Source organism: Hakea prostrata, chromosome 1, assembly GCF_041222555.1.
Source record: "Hakea prostrata isolate BN-2017 chromosome 1, UWA_Hpros_2, whole genome shotgun sequence".
NCBI classification, from domain to species: Eukaryota; Viridiplantae; Streptophyta; class Magnoliopsida; order Proteales; family Proteaceae; genus Hakea; species Hakea prostrata.
In genome coordinates, this window is record NC_142600.1 from 25383924 (window position 1) to 25397475 (window position 13552).

At 38.3% G+C, this 13552-nt stretch overlaps 2 protein-coding genes across 2 annotated transcripts; one reads left to right on the plus strand and one right to left on the minus strand.

Moving 5' to 3' along the window:
• Nucleotides 1-332: 332 nt before the first annotated feature.
• On the minus strand, nt 333-12052 carry LOC149028456 (guanine nucleotide-binding protein subunit gamma 2-like). The gene is made up of 4 exons (XM_089136813.1): nt 11334-12052; nt 952-1004; nt 802-846; nt 333-709 (listed from the first exon to the last, which is right to left on the minus strand). Exons 1-4 carry the CDS (start codon nt 11466-11468, stop codon nt 625-627), a joined length of 318 nt encoding a protein of 105 aa, XP_088992939.1. The 5' UTR covers nt 11469-12052; the 3' UTR covers nt 333-624.
• A 527-nt stretch (nt 12053-12579) lies between these two features.
• Nucleotides 12580-13227, plus strand: LOC149028457 (uncharacterized). The gene has a single exon (XM_089153950.1). The coding sequence runs from the start codon at nt 12580-12582 to the stop codon at nt 13225-13227; it is 648 nt and encodes a 215-aa protein (XP_089010076.1).
• The last annotated feature ends 325 nt before the right edge of the window (nt 13228-13552 follow it).

Below are 13552 nucleotides of genomic sequence, written 5' to 3' on the forward strand. Positions count from 1 at the left end.
ATAAAAATTTTTCATTCCACATTGCATTCGTTCTATCCAACGTTTGTTGCATAACCAAAAATATTTCATTACAACAATTTACACATATCCTACTTTGTCTCAGATCACTGCTGCAAGGTATACATGCTCCACAAGACATGAAGAATATGACCACAAATCTGGAAACCAATCAAATGTGGATAGCTCAGAATGCGACTGGCAGGGCTACAAGTTAGTATAAATCATGGGTACTGTAGACCGTGACAAACCTTTGTTGCTTTGTTTTGTTTTCTTTTTTGGGGGCCAAGACAAACCTCTGTTTATGTCCCATTCATATGCTTTTATAAGCACATTGATTCTGTGTTCATTTGCATTGGCTTCAAAGAAAGAAAACATTTTTTATTTCCACAATGTGTTACATTTTTCATTTCCGCAATGTATTCTGCCCAACATTCGGCAAAGGACAAAAAAATTCCAATATTTCAATCCACAATGCGTTCTATCCAACGTTTGTTACATGCACCAAAAAAACTTCACTACCACAATTGAAATCTATCCAACCTTGTCTCAGATCAATGCCGCAATGTATACATGCCCCACAAGACATTAAGAATATAACCACAAATCTGGAAACCAATCAAATGTTCAAAGTATCCAGCATCCGCAACCCTCCGACTCTTGTGGGCCTTCAAACCATCGATCCCAGGCTGGGTTGGTGGGGCCAGTAGTTCTAATGAAATCAGAATGAATAGACATAGTTCAGCTTGCTAGCACTGTAGGAGAAAAGCTTACGTTTTTTAGTGTAGTGCAGTTTTTACTTACTCTGACAGTAGTGGATCTGGTCTGCTTCCTACATTAAGCAGCAATCTGGTGGAAACCAAATGAAATTCAGTCCCCATGGATGGATGTAATATAATTACAATTAACCTCAAAGTCAGGCAGCAAATGACACTACGATTTTCTCATACATACTCTTCACATGCAACCGACACTTTCTCAGTTTTCTCAAGCTCTTCCAGCTCTTTCTGCACAAACATTATATGAAACATGTCAGATGAAAAGCTTTGTGCACCCTGGTTAAAATATAAAATGAGTGCTAATGAAGCTCCCAGTAAATAAAGCACTTCAAAACAAGTTTGAGGGTATAAATTGTGTAAATCGGTAGGCCATAGGCACAAGTCTTACCTCCTTCTGGTCAACAATAGATAAACTAATCTTCAATAGAAAATCAACTCAATACATTCATATCAAGTTCCTAGGTGATACAAAGCCAGAAGAAAAAGGCCTAAAGACAATTATAGATCAGGATATGTATTGCTTAAGGGAACCGACGTCCGAAGAGATATACCTGTAAGCCCAGCAGGTCTATATGTGATGTAACCAGCCAGAGACAGCCCAGAAGAGCCCGAAAGAAGGCCCAAGCCCACTAGCAGCTTGGGGCACTGCCAGATGGGGCTGAGCCTTTGTAGGAGTATTTTGGTCATTAACTACCACTAGTTCGAGCCCTATTAAGTTGGGATGATTCCAGCTAATTTTGGAGAGTCCTTACCTACTTTAGTTTTGTTATTTGGAGTCCTAATAGTGTAAGTTACTCAAGAGTCCTCATTTATGTGAGGTCCTTTTAATTAATTAGTTGAGGACTCCTAAATTGTTAATTTAAATAGGAGTCCTAGACTCCTAGTTTTCAGTTTGGGTTTCTTATTACGAGTCCATGTAGGAGTCTTAGTATTAGATTATGTTAGAGATAATGAGAGTAAATATGATGCAACACGATTGGGGGGGGGGGGGGTCCCCTTATCGTGGTTTCTTTATTGGTTCGGGTCTTTGGTGTTAGTGGTTTCCATACTGAGTCCATTATCATTAGTGTCCTAATCTAAGTGAGTTTCCTACCAAGATTTTGGTTTATTAGGTGAGTGTTACGAGTTATATTTTAGTTTCTTTTTGTAATCCTATTTCAGTCTATTATAAATATCAAAATATGTGATTGTTGGTACAGTAGAATACACAGATTCTATCAACCAGCTCCGTTCTCCAACTATTCTCTCTTCTTCACTCTCAATCTCTCTTTCTTCTTCTCTACCCAGTACCTGTTACAGATATGTAGATTGCTAACATGGTATTAGAGCCATAATCTATTGCCGTTTTGAGAGTCATCTTGGGCTTTTGATTTAAAGAAGGAACCTTAGTTCATAGAAGAAGAACTAAGGTTTCATTGGCTGAATATTGAATTCATAGGTTCTTCAATTTTGCTGCTGATCTTTGATATTTCATTGGTTGATAGTATCAACCGGCTGCTGCTTTTATTTGAGGAGTGGATAGAATTTGTGGATTTACCATGTGGGGTTTTATTTTTGGAATCGAGCTTGCATCAGAAGTTCAATCTAATGTCAAAGATGAGAGAAGAAGAGCCGATGCTAGTTTTGTTTAGTTCACAGGTTTCTCTCACTGATTCCCGGCTTTCGTAGTTGTCTGTTCTTAGGTTTGTTGCTTGCTACAGATTCGAATTGATCCCTGGTTATTGGTTTCTTCTTATGACTGGTTGATGGTTCCATGCTTTCTGCTTCTGGTTCATCTTGATTTCCGTCTGAGACATAGCTTCCTCAGTGATGGAGTCTTCTTCTTCCTAAGATTCTGGTTAATATTATTTTGTTTCAGTCTTTTTGCTTTTTTCAGTTTGAGTTTATTTTGAAACTGATTCACTCATATTCTTCCCTGAAACGTTCGTATGCAAAAGCCTCTGCTATTCTGAGATTTGAGCTGTAGAACCCTACAACTAAGAAATTCTTCAGATCTGACGGGTTCTGATATACTTCTTGCTACTGCTGTGTGCTGTTGGGCTGTCCCCTCATAATCGTAACAGATTTTGGATGCAGTGTCTTCTGCTGTTATCAAACCCCTATTATATTGCTGCTTTCACAGTTTGGTCTTTATTAGTTGCTTGACTGTCAAGCAGAAGAAGACAGTGACACGGCCATGCTACTCTCTTTGGCCATTTTATCGATTGTTTGGATCTGCTGTACCTTCACGCTGTGCATCGTGAGTTTAAGGTTTATCTCTGTTTTACTAAACCTAAAAGAAATTGATTGTGTGTTAGTGATATTCGATGGTTCAAGTATGGTTCAGTCTTTCTTTAGTCTTGGGTTCAGTTTTGGGTTCAATTCTAGTTCAATTCCTGGTTTTATTTTTATTTTTTATTCTGCTTCCTGAATCTGGTTTCTGATAAAGTTTCCTAATTCCTAGACTTGCTTTATTTTATGTTTCAATATTATTTTGTTTCCATATTTAATTACGATTGGTTCCCACAACGTTTCCTTAAATTTAGGCTTATTCTACTTTCAAGTTTACTCTTTGACTTCTGTTTGTGTTTCCTTTTGGGGATTTCTCTAATTACATTGATGCCATTCCTGTTTCAATTTTGTAATATTTACAAACTTGCCATGCCTTTCCTTTATTTGCCATTCTCATATGTCTTGGAATTTTACTTCTTGTGTGAGGATGATTAAAGGCATTGGGATTTTATTTATGGGATCTTCTGTAATGAAAGTTGAGGTGACTATTAGTTGCTTCTGGTCATGTGAATGATACACATGAGGGGGAGATTGAAGATGTTGACTACAAGAAACACTGTAAGAAACTTTTTTCAGAATTTTAATGGACTCAAGAGTAAGTCCAATTGTTGGAGTGCTTTCCAAGGGAAAGGTTTTTGTGCAGCACTAGAGCTACACTTTTATGGAATTTTTGTGTAGCCATGGGAGCTGCACTTTCATGAGAAGTTTTCGTGCACGCATTGAGCTGCAATTTTTTGCACTTTTATGTAGCCATTAGGGTGCTATATTTGGTTGAATTTTTGTAGCTGTTCGGTAATATATTTGATGGACTTTTCTATTGTCATTGCATGTTGCATTTTGCATTTTGAGACATTCATTGGGAAGGGTGTTAGATGTTCTTGTTGATTGTTGTGAAGACTTGGATTGGGGAACTGATTTGAGCTCGTTGGTGTCTAATTGCTAGACGGTTCAAGATTGGTGCTACCTTTCAAGTTTATTCTTATTTGTCCAAACTAGAGCTTTCTTAAGTCTATACTCCATCTTGAGGAGGAGTGTTAGAGATAGTGAGAGTAAATATGATATAACACGATAGGAGTCTCCCTATTGTGGTTTCCTTATTGGGTCTATGGTCATTAGTGTCCTAGTTTAAGTGAGTTTCCTACTAAGATTTAAATTTAATTAGGTAAGTGTTAAGAGTTATATTTAAGTTTCCTTTGTAATCCTATTTCAGTCTATTATAAATATGTGTTTGCAAGTACGGTAGAATACAAAGATTCTATCGCCCAGCACTATTCTCCAACTATTCTCTCTTTCTTCTTCTCTCTACCTAGTACTTCCTACAGATCATGGGATTGTTTACAGATAATAAATTTAGGCCCATGGTTGTAATTCAATTCAGTATTGATGAATAAAATTATTGAGTTGCAGCCAGGAAGTGTGCATGAGTGCTTCAAGGCCTTTGGGACCTGGCGGCACCTGGTGGGAGGTGTTTTCTTCTTTAAGCTTTGATCTACATCCATTCTCCCTCAAGTAAATTCAATACCCAGCCCTACCCCTTCTCCAATTCCACCTCTGCTAGCTCTCATCTTCTTCCCTAAACCTTGCAGCACCTAGAGAAATCTTAGAACCCTAAAACTACTATAATTCTTCAACCACCCAACCAAAACCCGGATTCCCCTAGGAACTGCATTGCACCTTCCCCTCTATCCTCAACTTCAAGCAGAACCCTAACCCTAATTTATGAACCCTACCTCAATTCCAAGCCCTAAACTCTACAAAATCCGCTGCACGTTTAAAACTATATAACAGCAAGCAAACTATTTCAAAAACAGACTTGGAAGATCCTAAATAGACCCTATAGCAACCCTAGCCCATTCCTGGCCCTGGAAAATCATCCACAGGCTTCTAAGCCTATTTTCCCCCTTGCTGCAGGCTCTAGAAAGCTCTGACTAGCTGCTGTCCCATCCAAATTCCATCTAAAACCCTGAAACCAGAATTTTGAAACCCTAAACTACTGCTGAATTTTGGTCCAAGAGGATCCTGAATACTGGCCCAAACCCTGGGTTACATCAAAGATGGTATTGAGGCATTTGTCCAATAATAGGATTATCTCATAAAACATTAATTTGGATAAGGTATTTTGTCCAATTTTAGGATTTCATTAGAGTATTATCATAACACATTATTCCTCTTTCCAAGATAAATTTTGAGTTCATGATATCCTCACCTTACATCACTTCCTATTTTATTGTGATGGATCTTAGTCCAAAATACCACTCGTTTCAGTCTTTGAGACATGCTTTAGTGTAGGTTTTCACTTTCCATTTTATAGGCAATGATCAGTTAGAATCCTAACTTGAGATCAGAGCTCTTACCATATTTTGTAAAACAAGAAAACCCTAAAGTAAATGTTATTAGGCTAGAAATCAAATAGAGCTTCTTGGTAGAAGGGCAAAGGAATGACCAGAATAGATTATTTTCTTCACCTCAATACTCTCCATTTTAGATGTCCTTAGGGTTTCCTGCAATCATGATATACCAATGACCTGTTTTCGAGTCCCTGCACGCTTCATGCCCAACAGCCAGAAATTCCAAATCCTGAACCTAAGATACTAAGGTGATCCAGATGCATCAGCATTGAATTGATGCCAAAATCCACTAATCCACTAAGTAGTCTAACTATTTTGAGACAGCGTTGTGGTTAAACATTCTTTTGGTTCACTTTTGAGCTATCATTTTGGAAATAAACAAACATGATGGGTATTCGGGGAAGTTCACCCTCTTGTTTTCAAAACTGCAGTCCATCCTCACCTCCAACCACCCCCCCCCCCAAAAAAAAAAAAAAAATCCCAGTAAGGAAAAAGGCAAAAGACATGGAAAAACGGGGGAAAATCCATCCCAAACTTCCCCCTGCTGAAGGGACAAACCGAAAAAGAGAACAAATTCACCTCACGACCTATTATGAGGAAAAGGATAGTGGCATGAATCATTTTAGACTTTCCTAAAGGAGATATCATGTATCTGTAGTGAGACGACTGGAACCCAAAACCAAAATGCATCATTTCTTTCACCTAGATCTCTCAACCCCTCCACCAAATTCCCTACCCTTTTAGGATTATTTTCCCCACCCTTCCCCTTGTGATCCCAGTTAGGAATCTAGTTACCCCTAGAAACTCTAAATCTAGGCAACAAGGTCTATGTTTGAACCTCAATAAACCCAACTGTTTGAACCCTAGCCGAACCCTATTCTTCCTTCTCCTGAAGCCTATTCATCCAACACAGCGGTATATCATAACCGCAGGGTTTTAAGGAACCGCAATTGTACCGCTGATTCAAATGACTGTTCCTGAAGAATGGCCCTTGATTTGGGGTTACATCAATACTCATGCATGAGACTTTGCTGGAGATTCTTCTGGGAGTTCAAAAAGACTTTAAAAAAGTAGCTAGTAGACAGAGAGAAAAATCATTTGTAACATCCATTGACAATTCAAGCTCACATAAAAGAAATGCAAGACATGAGTACTTTAACTATCAAAATACAAATCCTATTTTCCATATTTTATTCTCTGTCCCCATTAGATTACTAAAATGATGCAATGGTGTACCAGAGAGCATCAGTAAATATTTGGGGTAGTACAACAAGCGTGTAAAACCATCATGCAGTAAGTGGTATCCTTCTATCACTTTCAGAGTACAAGCAGTTTTGCAGTATGCTTACACCAATCAACTGTAATTTCTTCAAACACCAAGGTTGATAGGGATGGTCTTTATCACTAGCTTGGTTGACAAAGTTGTTTAATAAGATTATGAGATCAAGAAAAATGCTAGATGTTTGGAGGAGAATCATAGTGGTTCTAATTTACAAAAATAAAGGAGATATTCAAAGCTGTAATAACTATAAAGGCATCAAACTAATGAGTTGTATTATGAAATTAAGGGAGAGCAATTGAAACTCATTTGAGACAACTAACCACCATTACGCAAAACCAATTTGGCTTTATGCCGAGAAGATCTACAATAAAAGCTATTTATCTTATTAGGAGACTCATGGAAAGGTATAGAGAGTCAAAGAAAGATCTTCATATGATCTTTATTGACTTAGAAAAAGCTTATGATAGAGTCCCTAGAGTGTTAATTCGGTAAGTACCATAGAAAAGAAATGCAGCAAGTAGATATGTGGACATAGTTAAAAATGTATACGAGGGTTCAATACCAAATGAAAGAATGGTGGGGGACAGTGGGGATTTCCCTATTATAGTTGGGCTACATCAAGGATCAGCTTCAAGTCCATATTCACACTTATATGGATGAATTGGCCAGAAACATTCAAGAGGAGGTCCCTTGGTGCATGCTTTTTGTTGATGATATTGTTTTGATAGATGAGACACGAGTAGGAATTATTACCAAGTTAGAATCATAGAGAGCAGCTTTGGATTCAAAAGACTTTAAAAGTAGAACAAAGACGAAATATCTAGTGTGTAACTTTGGTCGTGATTGGATGGATAATGAAGTGGTGAAACCTGATGAAAAGGAGATTCAACAAAGCAATTTTAGGTACCTTGGTTCAATCATAATAAAAAAGGCGATATAGAGGATGATGTTTCCAAAAGAATTAAAATACGATGGATGAAGTGGAGAGGTATATCTGGGGTCTTGTGTGATTGATGTATTCCTTTAAAGTGTGATTGATGTATTCCTTTAAAGCTTAAAAGAAAATTCTATAGGATCGTCATATGACTAGCTATGATGTATGGTGTAGAGTGTCAGCCTGTTAAGAAGCATCATATAGATAAACTCAAGTATAGTAGAAATGAGGATGCTAAGATAGGAGAGTGGCAAACAGGCAAAGAAAGGATAAGATAAGGAACAATCATATTAGTGCTGGTCGAGGGTAGCTCCAATAAATGATAAAATATGCGAAAGTCGTTTGAAGTGGCATGACCATCTTCAACAGAGGCCTGTAAATGCCCCCATTTGGAGAAGCGATTTAGTCCATAACGAAGGAACTAGAAGAGCTAAGGGACAACCTAAGATAATCTGAAGAGAAGTGGTGGGGAAGAATATGCATAGCTTAGGCCTTGTATCTAGTATGACCTCAAACAAAGCTGATTGGAAGGCAATAATCCATGAATCTGACACCATTTAGTTAGGACAAGGCTTCTTCTTCTTCTTCTTCTTATATGGACACCAAGAATGTTTGATGGTTGAGGAAAGATTGGGTAGGGAGACAAAGGTTTAAGGTTCTCTAGACGGTGAGGGATTGACAAAGGATGGACCTTAGAACCAAACCAGGTGGGACCAAGCGACCAGATGGTTGGGAGTCCAAGTTCCAAGTGGAGGAGGAGAAGGTTTCAATAGTGGGAGGGAGTTAGATAGTGCAGTCTTGGAGGATGGGGCGTAAGGGGGGGAGGGTGGACCAAACTAAGTTAAGTTTCTCCTAGCTGTTAATGCAAAGATTCCTTTATATCCTTCACTCTAAAAATTTAAAATCCCCATTTTACCCTTTATTCATTTACCACTTTAAACCCAGCCAACTCATCCATTATCATCCAATGCATTCAGCAAGCTCACAAAGAATAAGGGAACAGTTCTTCATCTTCAGCCATCTCTAGTGAAAGGTGGTTCCTCTTCTTCTTCTCGAAACTCCAACTCAACTGCCTATAAATCCTGCCGCAACTGAAACCACCCTTGAGATCCCCTCCTACCTCCTTTTCATGCAAATTTGCACTAATGATACTAGGGTGGGAGACGGTTTGCTAGAGGAGGAAGTCACTAGGAGAAACTGAGAATTTCTATCAGAATCTGTTACAGGCTGACCAAATGAATGATCTGCTGAGTTTGTCAATTGAATTAAGATGGCTGAACACCATTTTAGAAAGGAAATTCGGGTGGGCATCAAGTCAATGGAAGGAGACAGAACACAAAGGTTCACCATTGAATTCTACAAGAAATTTTAGCAAATCTTGAAATTAGATTTGATGAACATTGTCAATGAACTTCATTGCAGAGTGGAGCAGGGCCTCAAATGCTACAAGCCACCTGAAACTGATCCTAAAAGGATATGAGGCTGAAGGACTTCCTACAAATTACATATAAAATTGTGGAAAGTCTTAGCTCCATAGGGAAAGGAGTTATTGATAAGTGAATTGAATGAAGAGTGATGTACACTTGCTCATAATGGAGAAATATCGAAACTATAAGAGAGGAAAAAGAGTTCAACTTACAAACCATATAACAAAAGCCTGTGATCATGTTAAATGGTTTCTCCATTCAGTGCTGGAAAAGATGGGATTTGGGTAGAGAAGTTACAAATTGACATAAGGATGATGCATACTACCTGGGGGTATCGTGATTTGCTAGAACAGGGATGCATATAATCCTGGAAAAAATGGTTCTTTTTATGGATTTCAAATTGAAGGAGAATTATTTCTGCCTGACTACTGACAGAACTGACACTTTTCTTCTTTAAAATTGATGTATAACAAGAAAAGATGATTGTCAATATATTACATGTCAGAAGGAAAACAAGAGAGTTCTGCATCTATTTTCACACACTTACAAGCAACTAAGGGAATACTTCCTTGAAATAAAACATGATGAGAGCCAGCAGAATCTAATGCAACTTCATCCCCCTATGCTGTACACATGGTCAATCTGATAGAAATAGCTATATCGCATTTCAATAACAATTCAGATCTGTTTTCTGAATTGAACCCCAAAAAGAAAAGAAAATAATAATAAATAAAATAATACCACTTAACTCTCAAGTCTCAGCCGATTTCTGCAGAAATTGGCCACTTCCAAGTGGGGCAGGAGGGTTGCCACATTGCCAAGGAAGATACTGGTGATAAGAAGGGTACAATTGTATAAAATATTCACTGAATTACTGTTTAGACTACTTTTTGTGAAAAGCATAAAATAGCAATTGCATCACTTCTTGTACTAGTTAGGGTTAATTTGGGCACAGTGAAAAAAAACACATATGCCATATCAGCAGATAAGAAGCGAGCATTAACTATAGGGGTAAACAGTAAACCTATGCAAAAACAGACTTTGATTAGTAATCTTATATAAAAGAAGGGAAGAATCAGTGATTTCGTAGTAGCTCAGGGGGCCAACAGAACCGGTGCCAATAACAATGCTAGAGACCGTAACACTTGTGAATAGGAATAAATTTGAGACTGACATAACAGCTAATTAGAGTTAATAAGTTTGAGGAAATGACATGATTCAGGGAGGCTAAGAGGGTCTTGGGTGGGAGAAAAGGCAAACTGAGCAAAACGAGCGACAGATTCCGTGGTTCACTTAGAATCAACCTACGTATATGTAAGAGGCTTTTCCAGTACAATTCTTTTCCAAAGATTTTCTCCTTTATAAAGAATATTGAAAGAGAATTAAGGAGAGAAACAAGAGCCTAGCTGTTACAACTATATTACAACATATATTTTCATCTTCCTATCATGGAGTCTGATTTTGATTCAGTCAAATCCAATTTGTCTGCCTCTTCATCAACACTAATTCATTTCCTCATATAATATATCAGCCAAAGCAACTGCATGTTGCTTTCTACTGAACTGAAGGTCATGATAAACAAATATAGCACAGGTTATGGGCGTGCTGTCCCTAGGGTATCAAAAGGATGACTTATCCAGTGGAGTTACTATTGATGTGATAATTGAGATTATTTGATATTTAGGAAACAATATGGATAGCCTTAAACTGTGTCTAAGAAGATTATTAATGAGCTTTACTGGTAGTTACTTTTAAGAGCTCTAAGTTGCCACTTAGGAGAATTCTAATCAGCTGAAACTGGGCATATAAGCCAGAGCATCTTTAGGTCTACTTCGTTAGAAAATTCCAATCCCCTCAGACCTGGTGGTATGTGATATAATCCAATGGACAGGTCACTCCATAGCTTCTTTTCCCAGAAATATAAAAAACAAAAAGCCACTCCAAATTTGAGTTAGCATCCCAAGTCCCAATTACTGTTCTTTTGGCAGGGAATTAAAACTGATTGAAAATTATCTTAAGCTACCTAACACTCAGTGGACGGTGGATCGACTCACCAAACTATCAACTTGTGTAAGAATTTCAGGGTCGAGTAAGAACTGTAAGCCGTGTACTATTTCACATCACAGATCATGTGAACTGCATCATCAAGGGGGAAAAAAAGAAGACGAAGATTGACATGAAATTAAGAAAACTCAAATAGTTTAGAACTTTATCACCCACTAGGGCATTCATTTTGGCTTCCATAATCTGTAATTGAGAACAACCCAAGAGGAGAAATCCGAAGCTGAAACTAACCTCCAAGAATCTAGTTTCCTGTTCAAGGCGTTTCAACTCGGCAATAATCCGATGCTTACCCCGCGTATCAGGTGTTGTCATCGCAGGATCCTGCAGATCCACAGAAGAATCGAATTGGGGTTCCACCGCCTGCATCTTCGCATATAATTGATAAAGAACAGCAATACTCCTTGAGCCCACACTGCTTCGCTCTTAAAGACCTAGAGAATCACAGACACAGATCTCTAGGACAAATAAACCATTAGGAGAGAAGGTAAATGGTTGACGAAGGTCCTTCATTGACACTAGACTATCATGTATTTTTCCAAACGACCGTTGAACGCGGAAACTCCTGTGAGCACTGAACAGAGACCGATCAGAATCAACTGAGGTGAGAACAGGTCAATTAAAAGCCACGGAGAAACTGACAAAGGAGCGTAGCGAAGAGGGAACGAAAAAGTAAGTAGTAAAGCTGCTTTCCTTATATCAAACTGTTCTCTAAAAGCTAATTTTCTTTCGATGTCTGTCTCTTCTCTTTATTACAATTGAAACTGATGAAACTTGTTCGTGCGTGTGTCATGAGTGTGCCATCAGCCATCTCTCATGGCGTCTGGATGCTTTTCTTCGGGCGAAAAATATCCTCAGCAGCCGTGCAGTGTGCGCTGGAGGAAAGGGAAATATGCTCAGTTGAGCTAGATGCCTAGATATCAGCTCGGCAGCTTCGGCCGTACATATCTATCTTTTTTTTTTTTAGGGCGTGTTTCGTTACATGAGTCTGAGATTTCAAATATATAAAATTAAATGTATCGTTATGGAATGAAATCTTTGGATTCATCATAAAAAGCTATTTAATTGATGTAATTTTTGTAAATGTGCAAATGTAGAGCTTTTTTGAAATCTATAGATTTCACCCTTATTCATAAATTTACAGAGGGGGTAATTTTCATCTGGACCCCCTGAGGTTTGGTCTATATCACTTTTAGTCCAATTTAGGTTTCCTTTTGCATATGGCTCCCCTGTGGTTTTAAGAAATAATTAAATAAGGACAATTTTAACAGAAACCGTTAGTTTAATAAATTTTGTGACGAAAATACCCTTATGTCGTTTTAATTTTTTAATTTTATTTTAGTTTTAATCTACTAAAACCTTAGTAAACTATTTTCTCTGCAAAAAGAGCAGAGTTTGAAAACAAAACGGAAGAACAATTGCTTCTGCAAGTCACCTTCATCGCTGGTTGGGCACCTTTGACACTGCAGAAGATGCTGCCATGGCCTATGATCACGTGGCTTTCAGGCTAAGAAGAAGCTCCTACTTTCCCCGAACATTTTCTAGGGAAAGACAATACAGAGAGGCAGCAGCTGCAATAGTTCCTACTTCATCCCCTTCATCCCTCCCTACTCACCCAGAAAATCGCCAACCTAGTCGGTTCAAGCTGCCGCCGCAGCAGCAGCAGCAACAACAACAACAATCTCCAGAAGGCGTAAATTTACAAGAGCAGGTGATGGGGATCTTGCCAACACCTCAAGACGATCCGGATAAGAAGCCCTATTTTGAGGGCGATTCTCCTTCCGAATTGGAATCGAGTGAGGTAATAGAAAATACTGAAGCCCCTGCACAGGAACCGACTTCTGCGACATGGGAAGGCGTTGCCGGGTCACTGGAATTTCCATGGAGGAAAATGATGGAGGAGGCATGGTTTGGTGCTATTCCATTTGGCTGGGGTCCAGGTAGTCCTGTTTGGGACCAAATTGATGGCTCGAATAATCCACTTCTGAATCCCAATCTCCCAATTCCAACTTCCCGTCCTCAAGATTTTGATTCCTCTCATATTTCAAATAAGCACACCACCTCTGCTTCTTCTTCTTCCTCCTCTTCCTATCCCATGAACATGTTCTTCTGGAAGGAAGGTGATTAAAATCTGCTACTCTTATCACTCCCGCCCCACATCCACATCCACAGCTTTTCATTTTTGTTTTCAAACTCTCTGTTTTTGCAAGAAAAATAGTTTGATAAGGCTTTTTATTTATTTATTTAGTAGATTAAAACTAAAATAAATAAAAATTTCAAAAGACACAAGGGTATTTTCATCACATAATTTATTAAACTAACAATTTCTGTTAAGATTGTCCTTATTTAATCATTTCTTAAAACCATAGGGGAGCCATATGCAAAAGAAAACTTAAATTGGATTAAAAGTGACATAGACCAAACCTCAGGGGGTTCAAATGAAAATTACCCAT